General features: G+C 37.4%; 4 protein-coding genes across 8 annotated transcripts; 2 read left to right on the top strand and 2 right to left on the bottom strand.

Moving 5' to 3' along the window:
• Positions 1 to 137: 137 nt before the first annotated feature.
• On the top strand, positions 138 to 3,845 carry LOC113712919 (uncharacterized). The gene is made up of 5 exons (XM_027236557.2): positions 138 to 314; positions 2,374 to 2,697; positions 2,790 to 2,872; positions 3,003 to 3,084; positions 3,444 to 3,845. Exons 1-5 carry the CDS (start codon positions 273 to 275, stop codon positions 3,495 to 3,497), a joined length of 585 nt encoding a protein of 194 aa, XP_027092358.1. The 5' UTR covers positions 138 to 272; the 3' UTR covers positions 3,498 to 3,845.
• Positions 3,846 to 4,853: 1,008 nt separating this feature from the next.
• On the top strand, positions 4,854 to 9,114 carry LOC113712192 (serine--tRNA ligase, chloroplastic/mitochondrial-like). 3 transcript variants are annotated; one of them, XM_027235506.2, is made up of 10 exons: positions 4,854 to 5,227; positions 5,332 to 5,480; positions 5,835 to 5,928; positions 6,005 to 6,153; positions 6,244 to 6,336; positions 7,137 to 7,316; positions 7,478 to 7,644; positions 8,177 to 8,311; positions 8,425 to 8,518; positions 8,668 to 8,884. In XM_027235506.2, exons 1-10 carry the CDS (start codon positions 4,987 to 4,989, stop codon positions 8,680 to 8,682), a joined length of 1,317 nt encoding a protein of 438 aa, XP_027091307.1. In that variant the 5' UTR covers positions 4,854 to 4,986; the 3' UTR covers positions 8,683 to 8,884. The 3 variants fall into 3 exon arrangements, with proteins under 3 accessions (XP_027091307.1, XP_027091306.1, XP_027091308.1); XM_027235505.2 differs by having other exon boundaries at positions 4,858 to 5,227; positions 8,703 to 9,114; XM_027235507.2 differs by lacking the exon at positions 4,854 to 5,227 and having other exon boundaries at positions 5,340 to 5,480; positions 5,828 to 5,928; positions 8,703 to 9,114.
• A 275-nt stretch (positions 9,115 to 9,389) lies between these two features.
• LOC113712193 (thylakoid lumenal 29 kDa protein, chloroplastic-like) lies at positions 9,390 to 14,063 on the bottom strand. Of its 2 annotated transcripts, XM_027235508.2 has the most exons (11): positions 13,782 to 14,063; positions 13,259 to 13,354; positions 12,841 to 12,925; positions 12,701 to 12,735; positions 12,534 to 12,599; positions 12,410 to 12,450; positions 11,904 to 12,034; positions 11,309 to 11,415; positions 10,590 to 10,727; positions 10,064 to 10,198; positions 9,390 to 9,707 (listed from the first exon to the last, which is right to left on the bottom strand). In XM_027235508.2, the coding sequence occupies exons 1-11, from the start codon at positions 14,046 to 14,048 to the stop codon at positions 9,597 to 9,599; spliced, it is 1,212 nt and encodes a 403-aa protein (XP_027091309.1). In that variant the 5' UTR covers positions 14,049 to 14,063; the 3' UTR covers positions 9,390 to 9,596. The 2 variants fall into 2 exon arrangements, with proteins under 2 accessions (XP_027091309.1, XP_027091310.1); XM_027235509.2 differs by lacking the exon at positions 13,782 to 14,063 and having other exon boundaries at positions 12,841 to 12,942.
• Positions 14,064 to 14,717: 654 nt separating this feature from the next.
• LOC113713006 (O-fucosyltransferase 7-like) lies at positions 14,718 to 19,966 on the bottom strand. Of its 2 annotated transcripts, none has more exons than XM_027236692.2 (12): positions 19,396 to 19,966; positions 18,842 to 18,937; positions 18,501 to 18,600; positions 18,313 to 18,380; positions 17,379 to 17,467; positions 17,042 to 17,222; positions 16,834 to 16,962; positions 16,615 to 16,748; positions 16,314 to 16,527; positions 15,816 to 16,000; positions 15,627 to 15,722; positions 14,718 to 15,297 (listed from the first exon to the last, which is right to left on the bottom strand). In XM_027236692.2, the coding sequence occupies exons 1-12, from the start codon at positions 19,537 to 19,539 to the stop codon at positions 15,144 to 15,146; spliced, it is 1,590 nt and encodes a 529-aa protein (XP_027092493.1). In that variant the 5' UTR covers positions 19,540 to 19,966; the 3' UTR covers positions 14,718 to 15,143. The 2 variants fall into 2 exon arrangements, with proteins under 2 accessions (XP_027092493.1, XP_027092495.1); XM_027236694.2 differs by lacking the exon at positions 19,396 to 19,966 and adding an exon at positions 19,025 to 19,140.
• Between the last annotated feature and the right edge of the window lie 2,802 nt (positions 19,967 to 22,768).

Below are 22,768 nucleotides of genomic sequence, written 5' to 3'. Positions count from 1 at the left end.
ATAGTCCTGACTAGACCTTATCGCTCAATATTGGATTCAGGTGAAAACCCAAAGAAGTCCAACTCCAACCGGCCCAGGATTTAGTGAAACGTGGCTTGCAGTGAGTGGCCTCACCGGCTAACAACTACTAGGCTCGACCAGTCTAAGCTTCACTGCTGAATTTCCAGTAGAGCCTTGTGGATTTACTAACTTGTAGTAAAAACCTAAGGCAGCTCGATCGTCTCCATTCATCCAAACCAAACCGGCCCTTTTGTTAGCTGACTCAGAATTCAATGGCCGACGTTGGAACTGCCAAGCCCCCGTCCTTATCCGAGGTCTGCGCTTTTTTTTGATTGTTGTATGCTGCTTTTCTTTCGGGGTTCTTGAAATTTCAAATGTTGTGATGTTATTGTTGAATTCTTGATAGTTGTTGAAATGGGTATTTCTGGGAAATTGAGGATCTAAATTTTGTTTAGGTTTTTTATACATCTTGTTTTTATTGGGATAGGGAGTTGTTCTTGTGAAATTGCTAGTGTTTGCTGGAATTTGGGATTAGGATGGTGAGAATCCTCCTGATTGAAGTGTGTCCATTGCTTTAACTAAAAATCCGCTCTTGAATATGTGGAGATTGTAGGGAGAGGAGTGTTGAAAGGAGGAATGGTATTTGTATTAGGACAATTGTAGGTTTGTATTTGGATTAAAGAACTTGGATCTGAGAAAATGTGATGGAGGCCTAGTTTTGGAGTATAAGGACAGAAGATAAAAAGGGGAAAGAAATTGTGTTATGGGAGAACACAAAAAAGACAAAAGAGGGGAACAATTTGTTAGTATGTCTTGATGTTTGTTTGGTGGAAGACGTCAAATTTTAAGAATTTTAACGAAAAAGTCTTGCTTTCTCTGAGGATGGAAGAAACAAAATGAACTGCTGGAAAGTTTTTTTTTTTGAAGGTGTTTCCAATTATTTTTCTTTTCTCCCCATCTGAAAATTCTAAAGGAGTGAAAGTTTCATTTTTCTCTGCAAATCTTTCATTTCTTTCAGTTTCCTTCTGTCTAAATGAAGCGTGATTGTGTTGAAATCACGTTCTTTCTGAGACCACATGATTGTATTGAGGACAAGGGATCCAGTGTTTTCAAAGTAACAATCTTGTTGTCACTGGTTTAAACTTGATGCATGCTTAAGGTCATTGTTTGTATCCTTTAGATGCAATCCAAGATTGCTTGAGCAAACCCATAGTATCATAAATCATCCAAACAAGTGATGATTGAATGATACATTTGACATATCACCTGTACGATTGAATCTTTAAAATTCAAGTTGGAACATGTTTTTCCCTGCGATATTGCGGACTAACTGCATATGAGAAGTTCTGTAAGCAGTTTATCTGATAAGTAGGATAACAAGTTATATTTTGCACGATAACATAGTTTTTATGAAGTGTGCATTCAATCGCTCGTAGCCGTGAATCAGCCGTGTTTACTACTTGTACTATCTAGTACAAAGGAGCTTGTAATGCAATGTAACAAGCTTAGGGCATATTCCCTGAGCTGAAGATGTACTGTTTAATGGACAGTTTGCTTCCAGAATTGGTTTACAAAGATTTGGTCTTTTCGTGCTTTTCTGTTGGCTGAGCTGATGGTTATCCTTGTACAACTCAAAACAGAGAGAAGGTCCATATACAAAATATATCCAGAGAAATATTGAGCTTATTCAGTGAGCAGTTATAGATGAAAAGTATGCTTTAATAGTTGTTACTGAAAGCAAGGGTGCTAGCTGATATGTGATTTTAGCTGGAGCGCCCAAGTATCCTGAACTTACTTGACCTGAGTTTAGATAAATCTTTGGTTCAGTAAAATTGAGTGAATGGAAGTATGGTAACAGTAAATGCTTTTTTACTAATATCTTAGGAAGGAAAGATTCATGTTTGAGTAAAAGCAGGCAGACTAAGAAAAGAACCTGTTTCACTTTTACAATAAACCTCCAAATTAGTGGTTCAGGAACAGTTGAGAAGCTGGAAAGACAAGCTTTAGTTTTGGCTTGCCTTCTTAAATGCTTGTGTCCTTAAACTTTTCCTCTCTGTGTGACATTTTCCTGGCATAATGACTTCAGAATTTTGTGATGTCTTGAGCTTTCATCTTCCACGATGCATTTGTAATTTTCTTTTTTGCAAACTTAACATGCAGCTTTATATTACGGATTAAACCTTGTCATGCCTCCTTGACTCCATTCTAGTTGGTTAGTTTTCTACAGCTTCTGCACAATTGATGCCAATTCATTTCTTGTTGTTGCCGTACTTTTGTTTTGATGACTTGTGCATGTGGATTTGGATAGGCAACACTTGCTTTCTTTTGTTTCTCTGTGATACCTGATTGTCTGATAATTCTTTTGCCTAGCAGCAATATCTATTGAAGGGAAAAGAAGAAACATTTGAAGTCATAACAAAACCTGTGGAAGAAGCTGAAGTTAAAACTTCAGAAAATATTACTGTTGCAGAAGAAGTTGTCGAGAAAGCTGAGGATACTCCTGTCGTTGAAAATAGTGAAGTCCCTCCTACTGGTGCTGATGGAAGCAGTGAAGCTTCTGATACTGCTGCTGGAGAAAGCACTGAAGCCACTCCTGCTGCTGAGGCTGGCTCTGGAGATGATACACCTGCTAGTGAAAGTGCTGAAAGTGAGGTGGCAGGTGATCAAGAATCCATTGAAGATGCTCCACATTTTACGGTTGGTTTACTTGCTAATTGATTTTGACCTTTATCCATTGCTTGTATTCCCGATGTTTGGTTTATTCATCTCTTCATTGTCCTCGTTACCAGCTTGAGACCGCACCTGCAGACTTCCGTTTCCCAACTACAAATCAAACCAGGCATTGCTTTACCCGATATATTGAATACCATAGGTGAGTTGTTCTTGTTGGCATCTGCTCTATCTTTTACTTTTTATTTCGTTAGGCTGTGCAGACTGTGCTTGAGTTAGGCTAGTGAATTAGTCCGGGCATTCCAGCATCATAACCCAGTTTATTTTCTCAGGTGCATAGCAGCAAAGGGCGAAGGTGCCTCTGAGTGTCAGAAGTTTGCCAAATATTATCGTTCACTTTGCCCAGGGGAATGGGTATGTTGCTTTGCTTTCACAACTTTCTACTCATGGACAGACGGGATACTCTAGGATGTTGGTGCTAGAATCATAAATCCATGACACTGGTGACATCGTGCTTTGTCCTGGGCCTCCTGGCCTCCTTGCAAAGAAGTAATAAAGTAAACCCAGGAAAAAATGCACGGAGATTTCTGATAAAAATGATTTTGTTGTCTACTGGTTGGACACAATATCTTGCTACTTTGCACTGCTAGATCACGACTGCAATCTAGATGTCAAGAAAGCAATTCAAGTCTGCATGAACATTGAAAGTGCATTTCCTGGTTTCTTTCTAGTATTTGGTTTTTATGTTTCTGCATTATGTTTTAACCCTGCAGATTGATAGATGGAACGAGCAAAGGGAGAATGGCACCTTTCCGGGACCTTTGTAGATGATGCCAGCCAATCGAAGATGGTTCCTGGAGTTGACTTGCGAGATGCCTGCTGTCTTTCCATACGCATAGAGAGAATCCTTTTCAATCAACCGAGATAATAAAAATTTTGGCTTCTGTATTCTATATTGGAGCTTGTTCAAGCACGAAACTTGTTGCTCCTCAACCAATGAATTTGCCGCTGAAGAATGATCATACCTTTGAGTAGACCTCTCTTTGTTCCCTTTGTCAAGCTTGACATTTGTAACAGTGATGAATCATTGGGCGGATGCCCGGTTAGAACTTCTTACTGGGCAAACGATTTTTCTACGTGTCACAGAATAAAGCTTATTAGAACTTGTGGAACTATTTGGTAGTTACCATGCTAGATTTTCTAGACCAGTGACATGAGAAAGCAGACTGGTGCATGAATCTCAGTAGATGTATACAGATTGCTTATGGAGTTATCGTCAAGTACCCTCCCATTCCAGAACGAATTTGGTTTGCTTCATTGCTTGTTTTCGTCACGCAATGATGGAACCAAAATGCAAAAATTAACATAAGTTTAGAAAGCATGGTTCTAATATCGAAACAGCTTTTTAGGTGGTTAATTACACTTATCCACCTGAACTTGGGGAGTGAGTGACACTTTGCCCCCCAATACCTAGGTAATGTACACTTTACTCCCATGTTAACATCTTGAGGGTTCTGAACGACATCATCAATTTTCACTCCAAAACTTACCCCAACTGAAATTCTTATACATGGAGCACAATTTGTAATACTATCCTAATGGTCACTTTGTTAATTGTTGCTCAATATTCTCTACAAATTTGGCTATAGAAACCAAAGAAGCAACTGTTGAATCACTATACCATTTGATAAACATCCAGAAACCCAAACGAAATGCACAAACTACAAAAGCAACTAGAGAGCAGAAGATGCATAAAGCCTTATGCAACATTTAAGACATGCAGCTTTGAAAGCTTTAACCATTCAAACAATGAATTACATTTTCATGTACCTTGTTGAAAAAATTGAGTAGCAAAAAATTTAAGTGGTCTTGAAAAGATTTACGAGTTGAATCTAATTCATTTAGTTGTTAAAATACTTTTTTGTTTTTGCATAATTATAGAAGCTCTTACACAAAAGAATGTCAAAGCATTTTGTTTTCCCCTAAACATGCAATTGTATGCATTTATTTCAATGGGAAGCAAAACTATGTGAAGCTTATCGAAGTTTTCAAGTTACCAAGTTTTGTACTTTTACAAGAACAAAATGAAAATCAAACTCCATTTTTCCTTTGGACTTAACAAAGATATCAGATAACAGTTCACATCTGTCTCCTTTTCTACTCTTTTACTACTAGTCGACTACTTGCTATCACGCACCTTATCTTCTCTGGTCCTTTTTTTTTTCCCTCATAAAATTCCCGAAGGAGGCCTTGGATAAAAGCCATCCCTTTCTTGCTACTGCCCAGTTCAAACTTAGCTCCATCCTGCAGAAAAAAATGGGACTCCATTGTTGTTTAACTAAAACCAATTTTCAAACGTTAAAACTGGCTACAATCCCCTGCTCTTCCTCCTTCTCCTCGTCCGTCTCCCTCTCTCCACTCCCCAAAATCAGAACCATCGCCACCATCTCTTTTCCAACTCCCCGCCATTTCTTGTTCGCCAGAGCTTTCTCTTCTACCGCCACCCAAACCACCATCCCTCCTGCCGTCTCAGCCCCCGCCAAGGATAGCAACAAAGGTCAGCAGTACTTCAACTCACCTATATGGTTTTGTGCATCAAATTTTGTGCTTTGTTTTGGGAAAAAAATTGAGTCTTTGTCGTGGGTTTTTTTTAATCTTTAGCGGTGAAGCCTCAATGGAAAGCAGCAATTGATTTCAAGTGGATAAGAGAGAATAAAGAGGCCGTGGCAACCAATATAAGGATTAGGAACTCCAATGCTAATCTGGAACTTGTTCTTGAGCTTTATGACAAGTTGTTGAATGTTCAAAAGGTAAGGCTTTCTATCTTTTCATCTTTATAGGGAACCTTTTTTACATAATATATATTTTTGTCATGCGTTTTCTTGTTGCAAATTTTCGCTTCATTGCAATGCTAATTTTTGGATTGGGCCAATTAACAGCATTAACTTCTTTTTCCCCTCAGTTGGATTGGTGCTGCTGTTGTTTAATATATAATTTTGATCTTTCTGTTTGGGATGTGAAAAATCACCTTTTCAATTGTTAATCTTCCTATTGACATTGATGTCATCGAATGCTATTAGTTTCTCTTTCTGATTCTTGGATTAAACAAAGTTACTACATGCTGGTTTCTTCTCAATTTTAGCTAATTTGATCACAGATAACAGGAAGTTGAAAGGCTTCGAGCAGAGAGAAATGTGGTTGCAAGCAAGATGAAAGGAAAATTAGAGCCTTCTGAGCGTCAGAAACTCATAGAAGAAGGTTTGCATCATATTCTCTCCTGGAATCTTTCAGCTGGTAATACTATGATTCAATCTGCCTTGAAATTTTTCTATAGGAAAGAACTTAAAGGAAGGGCTTGTTACTTTGGAAGAAGATTTGTTAAAGCTTACTGATGAACTTCAGAAGGAAGCACAATCTATACCAAATATGACGCATCCAGATGTTCCAGTTGGAGGTGAAGATGCCTCTACTTTGAGGAATATGGTTATACACTTCTTCGCTGAGTCCTAGAATCACTTTGTTGCTGCTTTCTCTTTTTGGCTCATTCTTTGACTTCTCAATATCTTCTGGTAGGTTGGTGAGCCTCGTAAGTTCAGTTTCCCAATAAAGGACCATGCACAACTTGGAAAAGACCTAGATCTGTTTGATTTTGATGCTGCTGCTGAGGTATTCACTCTAATCTAAGGTGTTTAATTACTCTATCATCAGTTATTTGCATATTGCACCCTGCTTCCTATCTTCCATGAAGACGAGACTTTAGGACCTCCAGAGTGTGATTTACAGGTTTCTGACCCTGAGTTGCGTGTGGTTGCAATTCAAGTAACATATAATCTTTGTTTCTTGTCAATGTGCTGAAGCTCCTTTTCCTTGCAAAGATGGCCATAGAAAAATAGTTGCTATTTATGCTTTATTCTGTCTGTTGTCTGTTTATAATCTTTGTGCACTATACTCTCCCTTTTTTTTCCAGTTGTTGCTGTAATAATGTGCTTCCCCTCTCAAATAGTCTCATATTCAAGGTTTATAGGGTGTAGAAAGAGTTGGTTGTGCACTATTTTGCATGCTTCTTCCAGTTTATATGATATTTCTGCCTTTGTGGAAGAGTGGGGGATGAGCCTAGTGGGAAAAATGCTTATTATTGGGTTCAACACAGTCAAAGAATGCAGATTTTGTTTTGTCATCTCAGATAATCCGATTCCCCTATGCACTGTAAATTTGGAACTTACAAATTAAGCATATCCTGTAGAATTATACGTGGCACAGAACATGCTGGATAATCATATCTTTGCACATACTTATAGTTTGCACGATACACCTGATTTTGGCTGCTCTTTTTTTAACCGTCAAAATTTGGCTCCTGTGCTATTATGTCTTCAATCATTCCATAGTTGCATGGCACAAATGACGTTTGAACTTGATTACTGGTGCACTACTTTTGCATTCATGTATATATTATGTGTTTCTTGCAGATCAGTGGATCAAAATTCTATTACCTAAAGAATGAAGCTGTTCTGTTAGAAATGGGCCTTGTAAACTGGGCAGTCTCAGAAGTAATGAAAAGAGGCTTTACACCTCTCACAACACCAGAGATTGTCCGGTCCTCTGTTGTGGAAAAATGTGGTTTTCAACCACGTGGAACAAACACTCAGGTGATTAGAGATGGTGCCAATACAAATGACCTCCATTGTTGAATTGTCCAAATCTGGGAAAAGGATCTGGTTATTTCCTTCAATGTTGATAGTGTTTCATAGACAGGACATGAAGTTCAGTGGATTTATTTATCATTTTTAATTTTAACAAATACTGATAGGTTTACTCAATTGAGGGAGGTGATCAATGCCTTATTGGCACCGCAGAGATTCCACTGGGAGGAATTCACATGGATTCAATACTTTTAGAGTCATCTTTACCTCTGAAGTATGTAGCTTTCTCCCATTGCTTTCGCACTGAAGCTGGTGCTGCGGGCACTGCAACTAGGTAATAAACAAATCTTTCCATTGAAGATGATATTGTTCTTGCCTCTGATTTACAGTAAAATTTCCATTGTTGTGCTCTTGAAATAAAGTGTTGTGCCTTGTGTTGATCTCTTGTACTTGGTAATTAATATTGTTTCATTCATTGTTTAATTTTGCTTTAATGATTTGTTCGACGTTTTCTCCTTAACTTTACAAGTGAACTTTAACCGAGGAGAATGGTATTGCGGACATGACAGGCACAAAATGAGAGGATGAATGGGCAATTATCTAAAAATCCTTTAATGAGCTCGTTTCGTGCTTTATCTTTTTAAAAAACTTTTTTGAGGACTTCTCCTTTTGGTTGAATTTCAGTGTGTAATTTCAGTTGCAAAGCACTAATTTTTTTAATTTTAAAATGGGGGTCTAATTGGACTTCTTGCTAAACTGGGATATTTTACAACTGAAGTTATAGATTATAATGCAAAAAACTTCATGTCATGTAACTTATTTTGTTCTCACATCAAATTAATCATTGGGCTATATTATTGGAGCAGGGGTCTCTATCGGGTTCACCAATTCAGCAAGGTCGAGATGTTTGTACTATGCCGACCAGAAGAAAGTGATTCTTTCCATCAGGAACTGATTGAAATTGAAGAAAGCCTTTATTCATCACTAGGACTCCATTTTAAGTGCGATTCTAATTCTACTTGCAGTTCTGTTGTGCCTATAAACATCCTTTATGTTCCCAAGAGTTCAGCGAATTCACCATTCATCAATCTTTACATGTCAATGCATTTCTCAGGACATTGGATATGGCATCAGAGGATTTAGGTGCCCCAGCTTACAGGAAATTTGATGTGGAGGCATGGATGCCTGGTTTGGAACGTTATGGCGAGGTATGGGCATTATTCTTGCTTTCTTTAGCTGCCAAGAATTTAGTATTTCAACTATAGTCTAATTAGCTGCTTAGACATCTAAGCTGCAGTTTTACAATGCACTGATTCTCTTAGCCTTTCGTCCATATGTTTTTGCTATTGCGTTTTAGGATCTTCTGAGCTAGTTTGTTGGATTGATGGACAGATTTCAAGTGCATCAAATTGTACAGATTATCAAAGTAGACGACTGGGAATTCGATTTCGACCAGAGTCATCATCGTCTAGTCCCAGAAAGGGCAAAGGCAATTCCGCTCCCACACAATTTGTGCATACGCTAAACGCCACAGCTTGTGCAGTTCCACGGATGATTATATGCTTGCTTGAAAATTATCAGCAAGAAGATGGCTCTGTTATTATACCTGAGATATTAAGGCCTTTCATGGGTGGGCTTCACGTAATCTCCTACAAATATAAATAGGATACCTTTGCAATATATACATTCTTTTTCCATTCTTGACATTGTAAAAGTTGACTGATTTCGACATTTTACCAGTTTTCTAGAACGATGAGTGAAATTTATACTACCTGGGAAATTGAAAAAAGATGTAGTTATCGGACTTTTATCTTAAACTACTCAAAAAAAAAAAAAAAAGGTTGTTCCAAAGTAGGATAAATTTGCTGTCTCCGCCTGCAGGTCTCTCTCTAGATTGTCTCTTCATTTACCTTTTCCTTCTTATCAGCTTTTGTTTACGCATCCCCTATATGCTAAAGGCAGGAGTTGAAGAGAGGCTTTGAGAGTATTACCGCATCAAAATACATTATTCAAGCGTGAGTAGCAAATGATAACAAGACGAAAATAATAACCATCTTATATGGGCCACAAAGCAACAAATTAATCAATGCCAGGAGACTAGATTACGTAAAGTTTGCTAATTTGGCAAAAAGCAGTAATTTGTTCAGCCATGTCCTGCGGCAAATCAAACTCTGCTATCTGAAAACTGTGGAAGCAAGTCTGCAATACCTATTTGGTTTAAAACAAATTGTGTTCCTGCCAATATTTTGAACTCGATACTTAACTCACTGAAATTGGCGGTCACATTTACAGTTTGAGTTTGCTCAACTCAATTTTCTGGACAGGATAGGTATATGCTTCATAGTTGATCTGTTGGCCCAAAGAACTCAGTTTTGTGAGAGTTGTTATCAAGTCAACCTGAAAAAACAACCGATACCACTGTCAGCATACATCATGGACATGTAGCTTAAGCAAGAATCAGTAACTTGCAAGCATTTCTTGTCACAACATACAGCTTCACGATCAATGTGTATCATCAAAACCTATTTGTGATGGATTAGTTCCAGAGGATAAATTAACTACCAACAAGTTTGCCTGAAGAAAGACAACAGATTTGGTGCGTGATCTTGAGCCTGTCAAATTGTAAATTATCAACTTGCTAAACATTTCTTTGATATGGTACTTAACACAGATGCTCAGCCAAATACTTCTCTAGCTACACTTGTCAATCAATTTTCTTGGATAAGAAGAAGAAAAAGGGACATGGTCCTTGCCTCGTAGTCGGTTTGAGACACGGTCTCTCGGCTGCGTTGATATTTCTGAACCCATGGAGAAACATCTGGATCTGTTGCTAGCAATGCTTCGGTTGCAGCCTGATCAGGCCCCAGGAATGCAGACATAACAGCCAGCTGGGCAACATGACATGAATATGACTGTGTGATCAAAAAAAAAACCTCTTTTTTCCCCCAAGATACTTTTTCAATAGAAGAGAGTGGTGTTCAAATGCAGAGGATACAGCTATACGGGTAAACCAACTGGGCAAATTTGGGATTTCTGAATTTCTAAGATCACTATGACAATAACTAGATAGAAATGTAATAGGCATCTTGCAAAATGTGGTAAAGCATATGCTAATGGAGAGGAGGAAAGGGAAGATTCATTGAGTAGTTTCTTCAACAAGAAGCCTAAAGCTTACATGACTACAGTTCAAAAAACAAATAGGGGAATGTGCATGATATATTTGAAGATAACAGACTGCAAGTTTCCTTTTGTCTTTGTTTTAACTGAAACTCAATGTACCTGACGTGGACCAAAGCCGAGAGCAGTGAATTTATCTTTCATCTCCTGAACACTTGCTTTCTCCCACTGAGGTACCCTGCCCTCTGGATCAGGTTCTTGGGCATCTGACCGCCCAAATTCCCGATTAAACAGGCCCCACTTTATGGAGAAAGCGCACGATCATCAGGTAGAGCTATTTTCATTGTTTTCAACATTTAAATGCAGGAACACAAACATGGCGCATTTTAAAAGTTGTGCAGGTAATGATTGATAAGTAGTTCATCATTCTTCCTATGGTAATGACAACGAGGAAAAGAGCTGCCCAGCAAAGTTGCTGGGCCATGTACATTATTGCACTGAATTGGTAGTAATGAAACAAATGCTAACTTTTCCAAGAGTGTGTGAAAGTTTCTATTCTGCGACTTTTATCATGCTTGGAGCAGTTTTTTTCAGAGGAGTTCCAACTTCAAGAACGAATTCACCGCAGAGATAAAGCTATATGTATCATTCAATTTAATCTTTGCAGGTGCTTCACCTATACAGATGAAATTTCAGGGTGCTTGAGATATGCATTGAGATTGTTTTGATGTAAAAACTCAAAGGCTTTTACAACAAAAGAAAAGATTGAAGCAACTAACTTTTAATACTCTAGAATATTTATTTGGACTCCAGTTTACCAAAAAGGTAAAATAAAGATAAATGCTTTTGTGATATGCAATCTGGGGTTACACAAAAATAACCTGTCCATTTGACCCGTATGCAGTGTATAGCAAATTGCCTTTTTCTTCATTGCCACCACATTTTTTAATGGCGGCAGCTAGAAAGGTAGATTTTACTGCACTTTGTGCTGCACCAAGCAAGCAAATCAAATTAAGAAAGGAACATTGAGGCAATAACATGAAAAGATTTGAATATTTGTGTTTAACAAGTGATAGCAGTGAAGAAAAGTGATCAACTAATATCCATTTTTGTTAGAGGCATCTGAATAAATTCCTAGACTAACTTGACACTTTCATTTTGCTTTTCATCTTTAATGGCAGTTTGCAGTATTGTACTCTGAATCTGGACTCTGTACTTAGGATGTGCACTTGCTAACTGTACATAGCTTTTTCTAGTTATGTAAAAAGCTCCATGCTTTCAGAAAGCTAATAATTTTCTTGTTTTTTATGCTCTATCATAGTTCAATATTTTTGAATAACAGCTTTTTTTAAGTATTATTCTGGTAATGGAGCAAATTGTCAGTTGGAGTTTGTTTAACATTGAATGCTGTTCAAATATAATGGTGCGGTGCAATAAAATGCTGAAGTTCAACCATGTTCAACCTATATGCCTCACCTGCATATTGTATCAGATCTGCATATGACATTGGTCCCCCTTTGGAATATGAATCAATCTCCTTTTTGGCTTCCTCTAACAGGTTCAATGCAGCCGCAAGGCCCTTATTTTCTGGTCTGCTGATCTCTGAGCTTCAATCAAGGGAATAAAAAATAAGATGAATAAGGCTATCTGGCTTATCTAAGCAAGAAGTTAAGGTGCTTAAGACTATGGAGTTGAGAAAATCAGAAAACAAGTTTAGAAACTTAGCTATCCATATTTTTCTATTTTCCTATCCAATTTTGTGTTAACGGATGCTAGCGATTTCAGAGTTTATCTGCCTTTTATGGAGAAAATCAAAGTAGCAAGCATCTGTAGCACATGGAATATTAACATTGGATACACTGACTGAATAGCTCAAAAGTCATAAGATACTTCACTATTCAAGTAGGAATTCCGGGTAAGATAAACCCTACGGCTAGATTGAGGCCAAAAATAGCACTCTGCAACATGGAAATTACAACTACCTGAAACGAATTGATCCATTTGGACCGCCAGATTTTGTACTCTGTAAATAAGCAATTATGAATAAGCAAGTCATTTGTGCTTCCATTGAATAAATGTATGCAATTTACAAAACTCAACCCTGACCTTATCATAAGTCACAGAGTCATTAAGTGCTAAAGTCAGTATGGGTGGAATGAGATCTGGATTCCCCTGGAGAAAGACACAGACCGTACAAGTGATAAATTGCTCATTGACATAAGCTTAATCCATTCACGTGACATAATAACCATCATGAACTCAGCTCTTTTTACCTTTATAGCTGTAGCGAGGGTAGCCTTGACGCTTGCTAAGATAGCAATAAGAAGGAAAAAGAAAAGGACACAAGAGGTTCATCCAATGAAGAAGAGAAAACAAAGTGGATTTCAAAATGACACGAATATGGATAGCTCACACTGAAACTCTGAACGCTGTCTCCGTTGTATCAAGTCAGCCGCATTGGCCACTTCAACAAATAAGCAGGATCTGGCCATTACGTCCTACGGGAAAATTATAACTGATGGAAACTCATCATCAAATCACGCTTAAAGAAACAAAAACCACTTAATTTTTCCAGCTTGTTTGATAGAGTTTTACAATGCACTTTTTCCAATTGCACACACATTTTAACTATTATCAGCATACCTTGCTCTAGTACAATATCTCACTAGTATGTATGTGAAAAATATGATCCCTGCGGCTAGTTTCTTTTAGGAATGTTAGCAAGAATATATAAGCTTCTAAAGTTCTAAAGCAAAGTATACAATCCAAAATTAGAAGCCAACAACTCAAACATGGAAACCCTGAACAAATGTAAAACGAAAGAATCTCACCATGCCAATAGTAGCACCAATGCCGTGCAGCATATCTCGCCTACGAAAGCCATGTCGTTGCACATTATCCACTTCAATCTTGCAGCAAACTATGCCCTGAATACGACAAAGTCTTGAAACTAAGGCATACTACATTATAGCCATTTCTGAACAGAATCAAAACAGCATTATCATATTGACAGGGTCCAACATATAGTTATAGCGGTAAAGAAAAAGAATGTGAGAAAGAGAAACAACAATTAAAAGTGCTCCTGATTGCAACCAAGCATGCATGGACAGTTTTGCTTTAAATTGCAACAGATGTCAAAGTAATTAAGCTGAGTACACTGGGGGAGGGAGCGATGGGTTGGGTGGTTCTTGAGGAGGAGTGTAAGTGAAAGGTTTCAGATTCGAGCCCTTTCATTCACACTAAGAAAAAAAAGAAAGAAAGTTGAGTGTAGTGGTAGAAAAAACAAAAAAAAAAAAGAAAAAAATTCAAAACTTATTCAGCACAACAAATTAATGCAGACTGCTATGTACTTACAGCATTAACGGGGGGGTGTCTGGAGGTAGTGCTGGATGGTGCAGGTACTACTGCAAGGAAGGAAGGGACGGTTGAGACGAAGGAGACCATCCCCAGTTGATCTTTCTCGCAGTTTCTTCGAGAGGGAGGGGATGGATAGTAGTGTCTCTGTCTATGTACGTGAAGTGTGTGAAGTAGCGAAGAGGAAGGTGCAAAGGATATAGTATCATTACGGGGCCAATTGGGAGTCGACGTGTGACTGACTATGTACACTGCCCTCATCATCATATCTAAATGCGCTGTGGTGTCTAGTCATCCTCCTATCCTTTAAAACTTTCATTTCCTCAACCTTAGACATGCACCAAACTGGAAAAGAATGAAAAAAAGAAAACTCAAAAAAGGATGAAGATAAAGTATAATGACTAATGTCTAAGCATCTAACACATGGGGAGGAAAAAAGAAAATCTAACAAACAAAAGGGTAATTTTTTAAAAAAAAAAAAATTTTAGCTGGTAATTGTCAAATTCAATTGATAAGCTGTGATATCAGATAACTGCAAGACTTTTGTCAATTATTCGAATTTCCAAGATTCAGGAGACTCTTGTCTTCGCAATTCACCAAAGCAGCCGTGCCATTGGACCCATGGAGTAATTTCTTTCTCTTTTCCAAATTAGGTAGATCTATTAGTAATTCATCATGTTCGAAGGCTGGAAAAAACAGTAGTATCTAGAATTAAGCGTGTGATTCAATTTATTTGGCAAAAAAAAAAAAAAAAAGGTTATAAACAGAAAAGGATACCTAGCTCAAAACTATGCATGAAGGACATTAGCCCATTTGCCAACTTTGCAAGAGGAAAATAATACAGTGAAAGAGGAGCAAAATGTTAGCCACAAGATCAGAAGAAAAACCCTGGGAATCTGAACAGAAAACGAAAAGGCAGTTTAAGAATCAATCAAGTTCTTTGAAGGGAAAAATGATCTCCCATTTTTTATTGCATTGGACGAATATCCAAGAATGGCTAGCACACCAAAAGCTTAGCTTTATTGTAAACGAACGGAATGCTTACATTCACTTTGCGTATTGATCTCTTTTTACAAATGCCTCCTCTCCTATACTCCGCCGAACAAACAAATCCTATGCTGAACAAAATAAGTGCCGACCTAAAATGATCTCTCTTCTGCAATCGTTGCAAATGGTTTATGCGTATATCTATCAGTCAAGAGTCTCCCTGGATCTGTGTAAAAAGCCTATGCACATCCAATGATCTATAAATGGTGGCACCAATGGCTCGATCTTCAATAAATAATTACATGCACATTGTGGCGTTGATGCACACCCAAAGCCATCAAAGAACCAGAAGAATGTGTTCTGCACTTTCATTGGCTACCTTCTGATTCTTGAACTGTTTGTATATCGAGATTCCTTCTGACATAGACAATCTGGCAACGGGTTCACATAAAATGCCTCTTCTGACCGAAATCTATCAGTTCCCTTCGTTCCAGAAATTGGGCCTTTTCTCTTCCTCGGAGATCCTTGCCTGACAATCAGTATTAGACAAGTAACGTAAATATCGAAAACCTTATTCATATGGAAGTAAGTTTCTAATAGCATCAATGTGACGTAGAGCAACTGAATGCTCATAATTCACATAACTGCTACTTGCTGTGATCATCACTGTTACATTAGTAATTTTTACACATCTACGTACATGCACTTATTGTATAAGCACTCTAAAAGATGAAATGGATCTTCATGCAGAACGTAATCCTGATGCTTAATGCTAATAAAACTACCAGTTAAACATGACAAGCATAAAACTACCAGTTAAACATGTGCACCAAATAAGGGATATTTGCTTCAACATACCGCCTTTTGTGAATCTCAATGACTCGACTTGCCATGTTTTTCCCTTCTTTCATCGTCCCCAGCTCAATTTTGTCAAAAAGACGAACAAGTGCTTTGCTGATAAATCAACGGATATATACAAAAGCAGTTTTAGTCCTGCTGGGACTGGAAGTGAGATGCAAATTTTCAAAACCTAGACAAAATCCTTACCTATCCGGTAAAATAGTTTTTCTATGCCCAAGAAAACGTCGATGTCCCTCCACTGCCCTTGCCATGTTTCCAGAGTATGAAGGAATGAATATGTCACTCTCAACTGACACAATGTAGTCCAATGCAGCCATTTGAGAAGCATGATTAGTAAATGGTTCAAGCTCCTCGAAAGTGGCCAATGTTTCCTGCATAGGAACAATAAATCTAAACCAATCTGCACTTCATCAGAAGGTAGGGGGAAAATCATGCAAATTAAAGGCATCTCTCAACTTATCACAAGGAATCTGCTAGCCCCAAATTTTTTTGTACTTGAAGTCCAATTTAGTTAGAGGTGAATATCAAAAGGTAAGAATCTTCTTTTGTTTTCTTGGCAGGAGGACTTGAACTGAATAATGCACTTTTACAACGATCATTGTAAACTCTGCTATTCCACATGTATGGCTATTTTTAACTGGATAGCATACTTTTACAATTAAAGACATTTTTCTATGATTTTACCTTGTTCATCAATAAGGGAAAGCGTGACCTTAGATCAGCCATCCGGGAATCACCTCCATATATCTCTCCAGCAGCAATATATATAGGGGTGTTTGAAGAAAATCCAAGAAGACTAAGGAACATCCCAACCTCCTTTGGAGTCAATGGACAGTAACCTTTAGCTCTCTGCTCTATAGGATCAATCTCTTTTACTTTCCACCAGGTGGTGTTTTCTCTATAAATTTAATAGGATACGCATCAGGGAAGGCCATTAGTAGAAAGGCACAAGGACCACTTCATAGTCGTACATGATAAGATGTACCTAATTGCCGTTAGTTCCTCAGCTTCTTCTTGGGATAAATCATGCGTGCATCCACTAAAGGCAAGCATATCCTTCTCATATCTTAAATGCAAAGCAATGTAGGGACCAAAGGCCCTCATTCGCTCCACCAACAACTATGAGAAACAGAAGCTGATTCAGTATCATAGACGAGAAAAATAAAGCAACTAAAACTAAAGCAGCATTCAGCCTGGAAACAACCTTTCCCATTGCCTCAATTGTGGGAGCAAAACGGAGTGCTTGATAACAAGCACGACAACGCAACTTTTGAATATCTAGCGGCAAGTTATTATTTGCCAAACGAGAATCAGACTTTGCTGCTCTAATGACCTGCAAATATTAAACATTTAGTAGCAAAACAACAATCTATAAACCAGCATCCACCAAATTATATTTCCACAATATGCACCTGATATTCTTCCCACATGCTAGCTATCTCTTCCTCATAGTACTCCACACCAGACCAACTTCTGAAGTGCTTAACCGCTCTAGTAGCTGCAACAAGTTCTTTGGGAAGCTTTTTGATAACTCTTATGTCATTTGTGAGGGAATTAATGAAATGAGCTTCATCAAAGACATCAGAAAAATTGCTGCAGTTCAAGATAAAAGAATCAAATGTCAATATACCATGAACAGTTTAGTTATGTGAGATGTGTATCAATTAACATTAACATAATAAAGTGCCAGAAACAGTTTAACAATTCTCGTCCTAATGAAACAAAAGAAAGGGGGGGGGAAAAAGGTACCTAGAGTCCTGCCAAAAAGAGCGTTTGTCAAGTTCTGGAATCACAAGAGTTGCATTTATAATACGAGCAACAGCAACCATGTCACATATCTGCAAGCATTAATCAGGTTCTTCAACTTCCAATTTGGTTCCGGAATAAACATTCACTCATTAAAAGTATATACTTATATATGTGTAGGAGTTCTGTACTCCAAATTCATTGCGCAACTGGACAGAAAAGAAAAAAATTATTCTCACTTTCCCATGCTAAGTCCCACTGTGTATGTTAACAAACTTCAGTTCAGAAAGCACTTTTGTCTTAACTTGCTTGCTATTGAAAAGAGATCCTAGAAGAAGTTCAATATCATATGCATGGCACAACTTTGTCCCAGTTTTGTACCTTATGCTACATAAATTAGAATTAGTCAGACAAGTGCAAGTTGAGCAGGGGCGAAAAAGTTACATGACATTGAAATGGGATAGCACAAAAAGCAGAACAGTAGCCAAAACAAAGATTCATAGCAAACTGTTTCAATGGTTGATCACAGAGAGCTATTAGATTCAGAGGGTGAGCACAGAGCAGTTAAACTTTTCCTTTCCTAGTGCTGAAACAATTAAAGCCTTTTCAAAATCCTGAGCACAATTTGCTTATGTTCTTGGCAAAACAAATAAACTTTATCTAGCAGTCTAGGGAACTGACTTGTTAAAGATTCACAAGTATTTAAGCAACATCAACAAATAAATGCAAATTTGAAAAATTGAAAACATGTGATCCGGCAAAGAACGGTTCAATGTTAACCTGTCCCAGCCCCAGGAAAAAAAAGGAGCACAAAGAGAAAAAGAACACAAAAAAAGAGGATATTTGAAAAGAAAAAAAAGGGTCCCTGTGGCAAAAAGAAAGAAAGAAATGTGCAGACTGCAATTGCTTTTGAACAGGCTTAGGAGGAGAAACAAACCCCAGCTCTCATCTGATTCAGTCCACCATTTGCATGAACCAGCAGGTAACCACGAGGTTCCGGAGGAGCTGAAAAAAAAATAGCGTATTATTAAGAGTTGGTGCCACATCAAAGTCTAATATGAGCACTCAGATAACCACAACAATCTCCCCTTGTCTGGAATGAAGAAGAAAACAAAGGTTACTCACATGCGTAATATGGACTTGGGGCAACACAGGGTTCATAGTCCCGATTTGGTGGCGGCTTCCATAACTTGTCCAAATCCGAAGTACCACTTGCACTGTCCAACTGTCAAATCTAAAAGAGTGAAAACATGAAAGATGCATGACTACTTTTTATGGAACATATGCACACATACAACTACAGCACTCAAAATCAAGCCACATCTTATATGAATCACCACAAGCACATCAGTTTCTTTGTCGAGCAATAGGAAAGAATGCAACTTCTTTGCAATAGGTCAATTAAAATAGAAGGACAATAATGCATAAACCAAGAAAATACAGCGTTTCAAGGAAAAGCACAGTACCGTGCGAAAGCGAGGAGATTTTGGCAAATGAGGCGGAGAAAAATCTTGATTCCATCTTTCCTCTCTTTGCAGGTTCTGAGACATAATTTCATGTTGCTACAAGATTAAAATTACCCATATCAGTAAAATTCTTCAAAAACAGGACAAGCAACAATGAGAACTAAATTTCCACCATGATCCTACCTAACCTCAAATACAAAAGTACCAATGCCGATCTTTCACTTAATCGAATACCAGTATCAACAACCGGATTCCAACCGACATCCCAAATTCCTTTCTCTCTTCCTCCCACAACCCCCCCCCCCCCCCCCCCCCCCACAAAAAAAAAAAGAAAGAAAGAAAGATGCTTTCTACTGAATTAGGTTGGGAAAAAAAGGCAAGTAGCAAACAAATACTAATAGACTGAAAAATTACAAAATTACCTCAGAACCGGAAAAATGCAATATAGACATCATAAATGCTCTAATAACTTCAAACCCCAAAATTTCATTTGACAGAATCAATAAGTAATATCAAAAGAAAGTAAATGAAGAAAGAGAGTAAAACAGAAATACCGTTGTAAGCGACTTGGTGACAGCAGAGGGAGAAAGTCCCAGATGAACATGTACTGACATCAAAGCCACCAAAGCTATCGCACCTATGGCCAAAGTCAGCAACTTTCTGACCAACACCACCGTTTTCCACTTCCTCTTCTGCATCACTACCACGTCCTTCGAAATCCCTCTAAAACCCACCAAGAAATATCAAATGTTTACGCATTTTAGCATCCCATATGGGCAGAAAAATATGATGAAATATGGAAAAAGGGTCGGCTAATTTTGACACTTTCTTGAGTTTAGAGCCCAAATCTAAAAAGTTTTTGGTGTGTTTTGTGTAATGGTTCTATTGTCTTCAGGCCTTTTTGGTGTTTGGGTCGGTTATAGAAGTGGAGTTAGCATTTATATACAATTACTGAGATGAAACAGTGGCATGGTATGGTATGAAGTAGAGCGGAACAGGCCGAAGAATCCTACGGGGATGGACCAAACCAATTGAAAAAGAAGTTTTGGGGAGAAAATAAAGATGTCAAAATCAAGATTATGTGGGAAGGGAGAGGTTAATTATTGATTTCCTTTTCTTTTATTTTTGCAAGCTTTACTTCCAATAGTTGTGACTATGTCCACTTTATATACTATTGATGAGTTTCAATATTGCTGGAAAAAGAATACAAATGGTAGGGAATTTAACTTGGTGAAAATTGGTCCCCCAGTCAACATACAATAATGCATTGCAATTTTTGATACCCTTTCTCTATTTAGGCAGAGTGATATTGCTTAGCAGAATTGCGTAATGTTTTCTTTCAAAAAAAATATTGCATAATGTTTTACTTCACATTATGTTGTATTGTGCTACTGAAACATTTAAAGCGCTGTTTAATAATTCAATTTAATAGACTCAAATTTTATCATATTTACGCCCAAATAAAGTGACATTTTTAAATTTTTTCTGTAAGGGAAAGGTTCTTTTAGTTACAATCCCTCTTCCCTTACCACCTAACCCAATTCTCCCAAAAGAAAAAAAAAAAAAAAAAAAGGTGATAAACTATTCACTAGGGGTTTGTTCTCGATTAATTTTTTGATTTGTTTTTAGCTTCTAAATTTAGGGAAAAAATAGGAAAACAAAAAGTTATTTGATGTTCTTAATTGCTTTTTGTTTCAAAATATACCCTTTTTTAAAATTGAAATAAACTAAGGTTACAAAGTACTGGTATTTTGATTTCTGAATTTGGCCTCTTAAAAATCAGAATCAATTGAAAACAAATTTCTTAATATTTGTAGAATTTTGAATATCAACTTGAATTGGAATATTGGCATTCCTAGTTGTGCTCACTGATTTAGGTTGTACTAAAAATTTGAAAAGCTTTCCTTTTTCTTTTTTCTTTTTCAGGAGAAGTACAGGACTTTTGACGCCAATATATTCCATAGTGAATCATGATTAGAAATATGTGAGCTGTGCATCGAGATTGAACCAAAATTGTCACGTAAAATTTTCCACATGGTCTTGGCACCCCCAAAAAAAAAAAAATCACTAAAAAAAAGTTTATTAATTAGCACAAGCATTTAGACGGGAAGCTTTCACTATCCATCTTAACTCTGGCGGAGTTATTTGAGCATCGCCGACTACAACCCCTACCAAATTCTGTGGCACCGAGTAAGCCGTTGAAAGGGGTATCGGGGACAGCGGGTTCTTCTTTAAGGCTTAGTAGAGACTGCCTTACTAACTTTTCGTGGTCCCGCATCGTTTCTTCAGAGTTAGGGGGTTGGGTAGTTAAATCCCCAGATTTGCCTCAAGATCGAGTTGACGGCTTTTGGGGTTAAATTGGGAATTAGGTTTAATTAACTAACTTCAAAAGTCTGAAAAAAAAAAGTAAGCCATTGAAAATGCAGTGGTACCAAAAATGTTTGAAGTTTATGGAGATGTCACCTTTGAACGAGTGAATTAATTACTTTGGCAAGTTGGCATACTTCTCAAGGTTTTTAATGCCTCAATAGAAGAAGAGAAAAATTGGCATGACAAGGTATCAAAACTATGGGGGGGGGGGGGGGGGGTTTCACGGAAAATTAGTAAATTCTCATTAATACATGCGTTTCATAAAACTGAAGTCTACAAATTGAAATATGAGATCTGAGATGTATGAACCTATTAAATTATTAAGTATTAAAATCCTAACATTTAAGTATATTTTGCATTAAGTCATAGTTAAGTGAATAGATTATCAATTATTTGTTGGAGTAAGTCTTGCCTTAAAAAAATTAAGTGCCGCTTAATTAATTAAAATATTTTATTTTTGATTATTAAATTAAGATTTGAACTTATTAAATGAAATGTCATATAGTAGTAAATAAGCCGAACGATAATGTCTGGTGTCCCAAACAAAGTAGCAGTAGATTGTCTTTAACGAGTAATCTCTGATTAGAAGGGGTCCATGAAATGAGAAAACTATTTATTATTTTCATATGCCTAAAGTCGGATTAAAATACAAGAACGCAATGACATAATGCTGCTGCAATTTTGACTTTGGTTGCCAATTCTATGAACGTGAAATGTTACTGCCATGCCATGCCATGTCAAGCCCCAGTGGTTAACATGTCCTCCTTTCTCACCGGTTAACATAATAATAGTATTTGTATATATTAAGGCGAAGACTTGAAAGAGAAGAGCATGGATAGTATCAAGGTATAAGGTTAAGAAAGCAGCAGCATTGATTGATTAAGCATGGCGCCCAATGCATGCGCAATAGAAATCCTTTGTTATTTGGCCTGCAATCGGCCTGACTGAGTAGGTTTTTACTCGGTCCAATTCGTCGTCATTGATTGATATCCAGAGTTAATGACGGTACAGTTTGGTTATCTAGAAGAAATGAGGCTGACAAATAAACTGTAGTTGGTAATTGGCAATTAATTACCCTGCGGCCCGCTGGAAAAAAACAAAGAAAAATTTGATGCTATAGAAAGGATATAAAAAATAAACAAAGAAAAAGGAAATCCCTCCTCCTCTTTCACATAATAAGACCCAAGACTCCAAGAATATATAGGCAGCTATATATAAGTTGAGGAGAAAATTATAAGTTGAAGAGAAGGGAAAAGAAAAGTATAGTAGATGCTTCTTCGGCTTTTGAAATCTCCCTCTCAAAAACTTTCATCAACAAGAAAGTTTATAGGATAGAGAACGAATGAACATATATGATGCATAAACCCCGAAACATTCACAAATAATTGTCATCTCATCGGCTTGCATGGTATACAGTTTACAGATCGATTAAAGACAGTTATTATTTCCACTAAGTTAAATGTAACCCAAAAGATTTTCATTTATGAGACCGTGTATTTTTACTTCCTCCCTCCGTCTCACGCAGAGATAATATTCTTATTTCTATTTTCACACGGA

Source organism: Coffea arabica, chromosome 10e (assembly GCF_036785885.1).
Source record: "Coffea arabica cultivar ET-39 chromosome 10e, Coffea Arabica ET-39 HiFi, whole genome shotgun sequence".
Classification (NCBI taxonomy): Eukaryota; Viridiplantae; Streptophyta; class Magnoliopsida; order Gentianales; family Rubiaceae; genus Coffea; species Coffea arabica.
The sequence above is the reverse complement of the archived record's forward strand: the minus strand, read 5'-3'. Positions and strand labels throughout refer to the sequence as shown.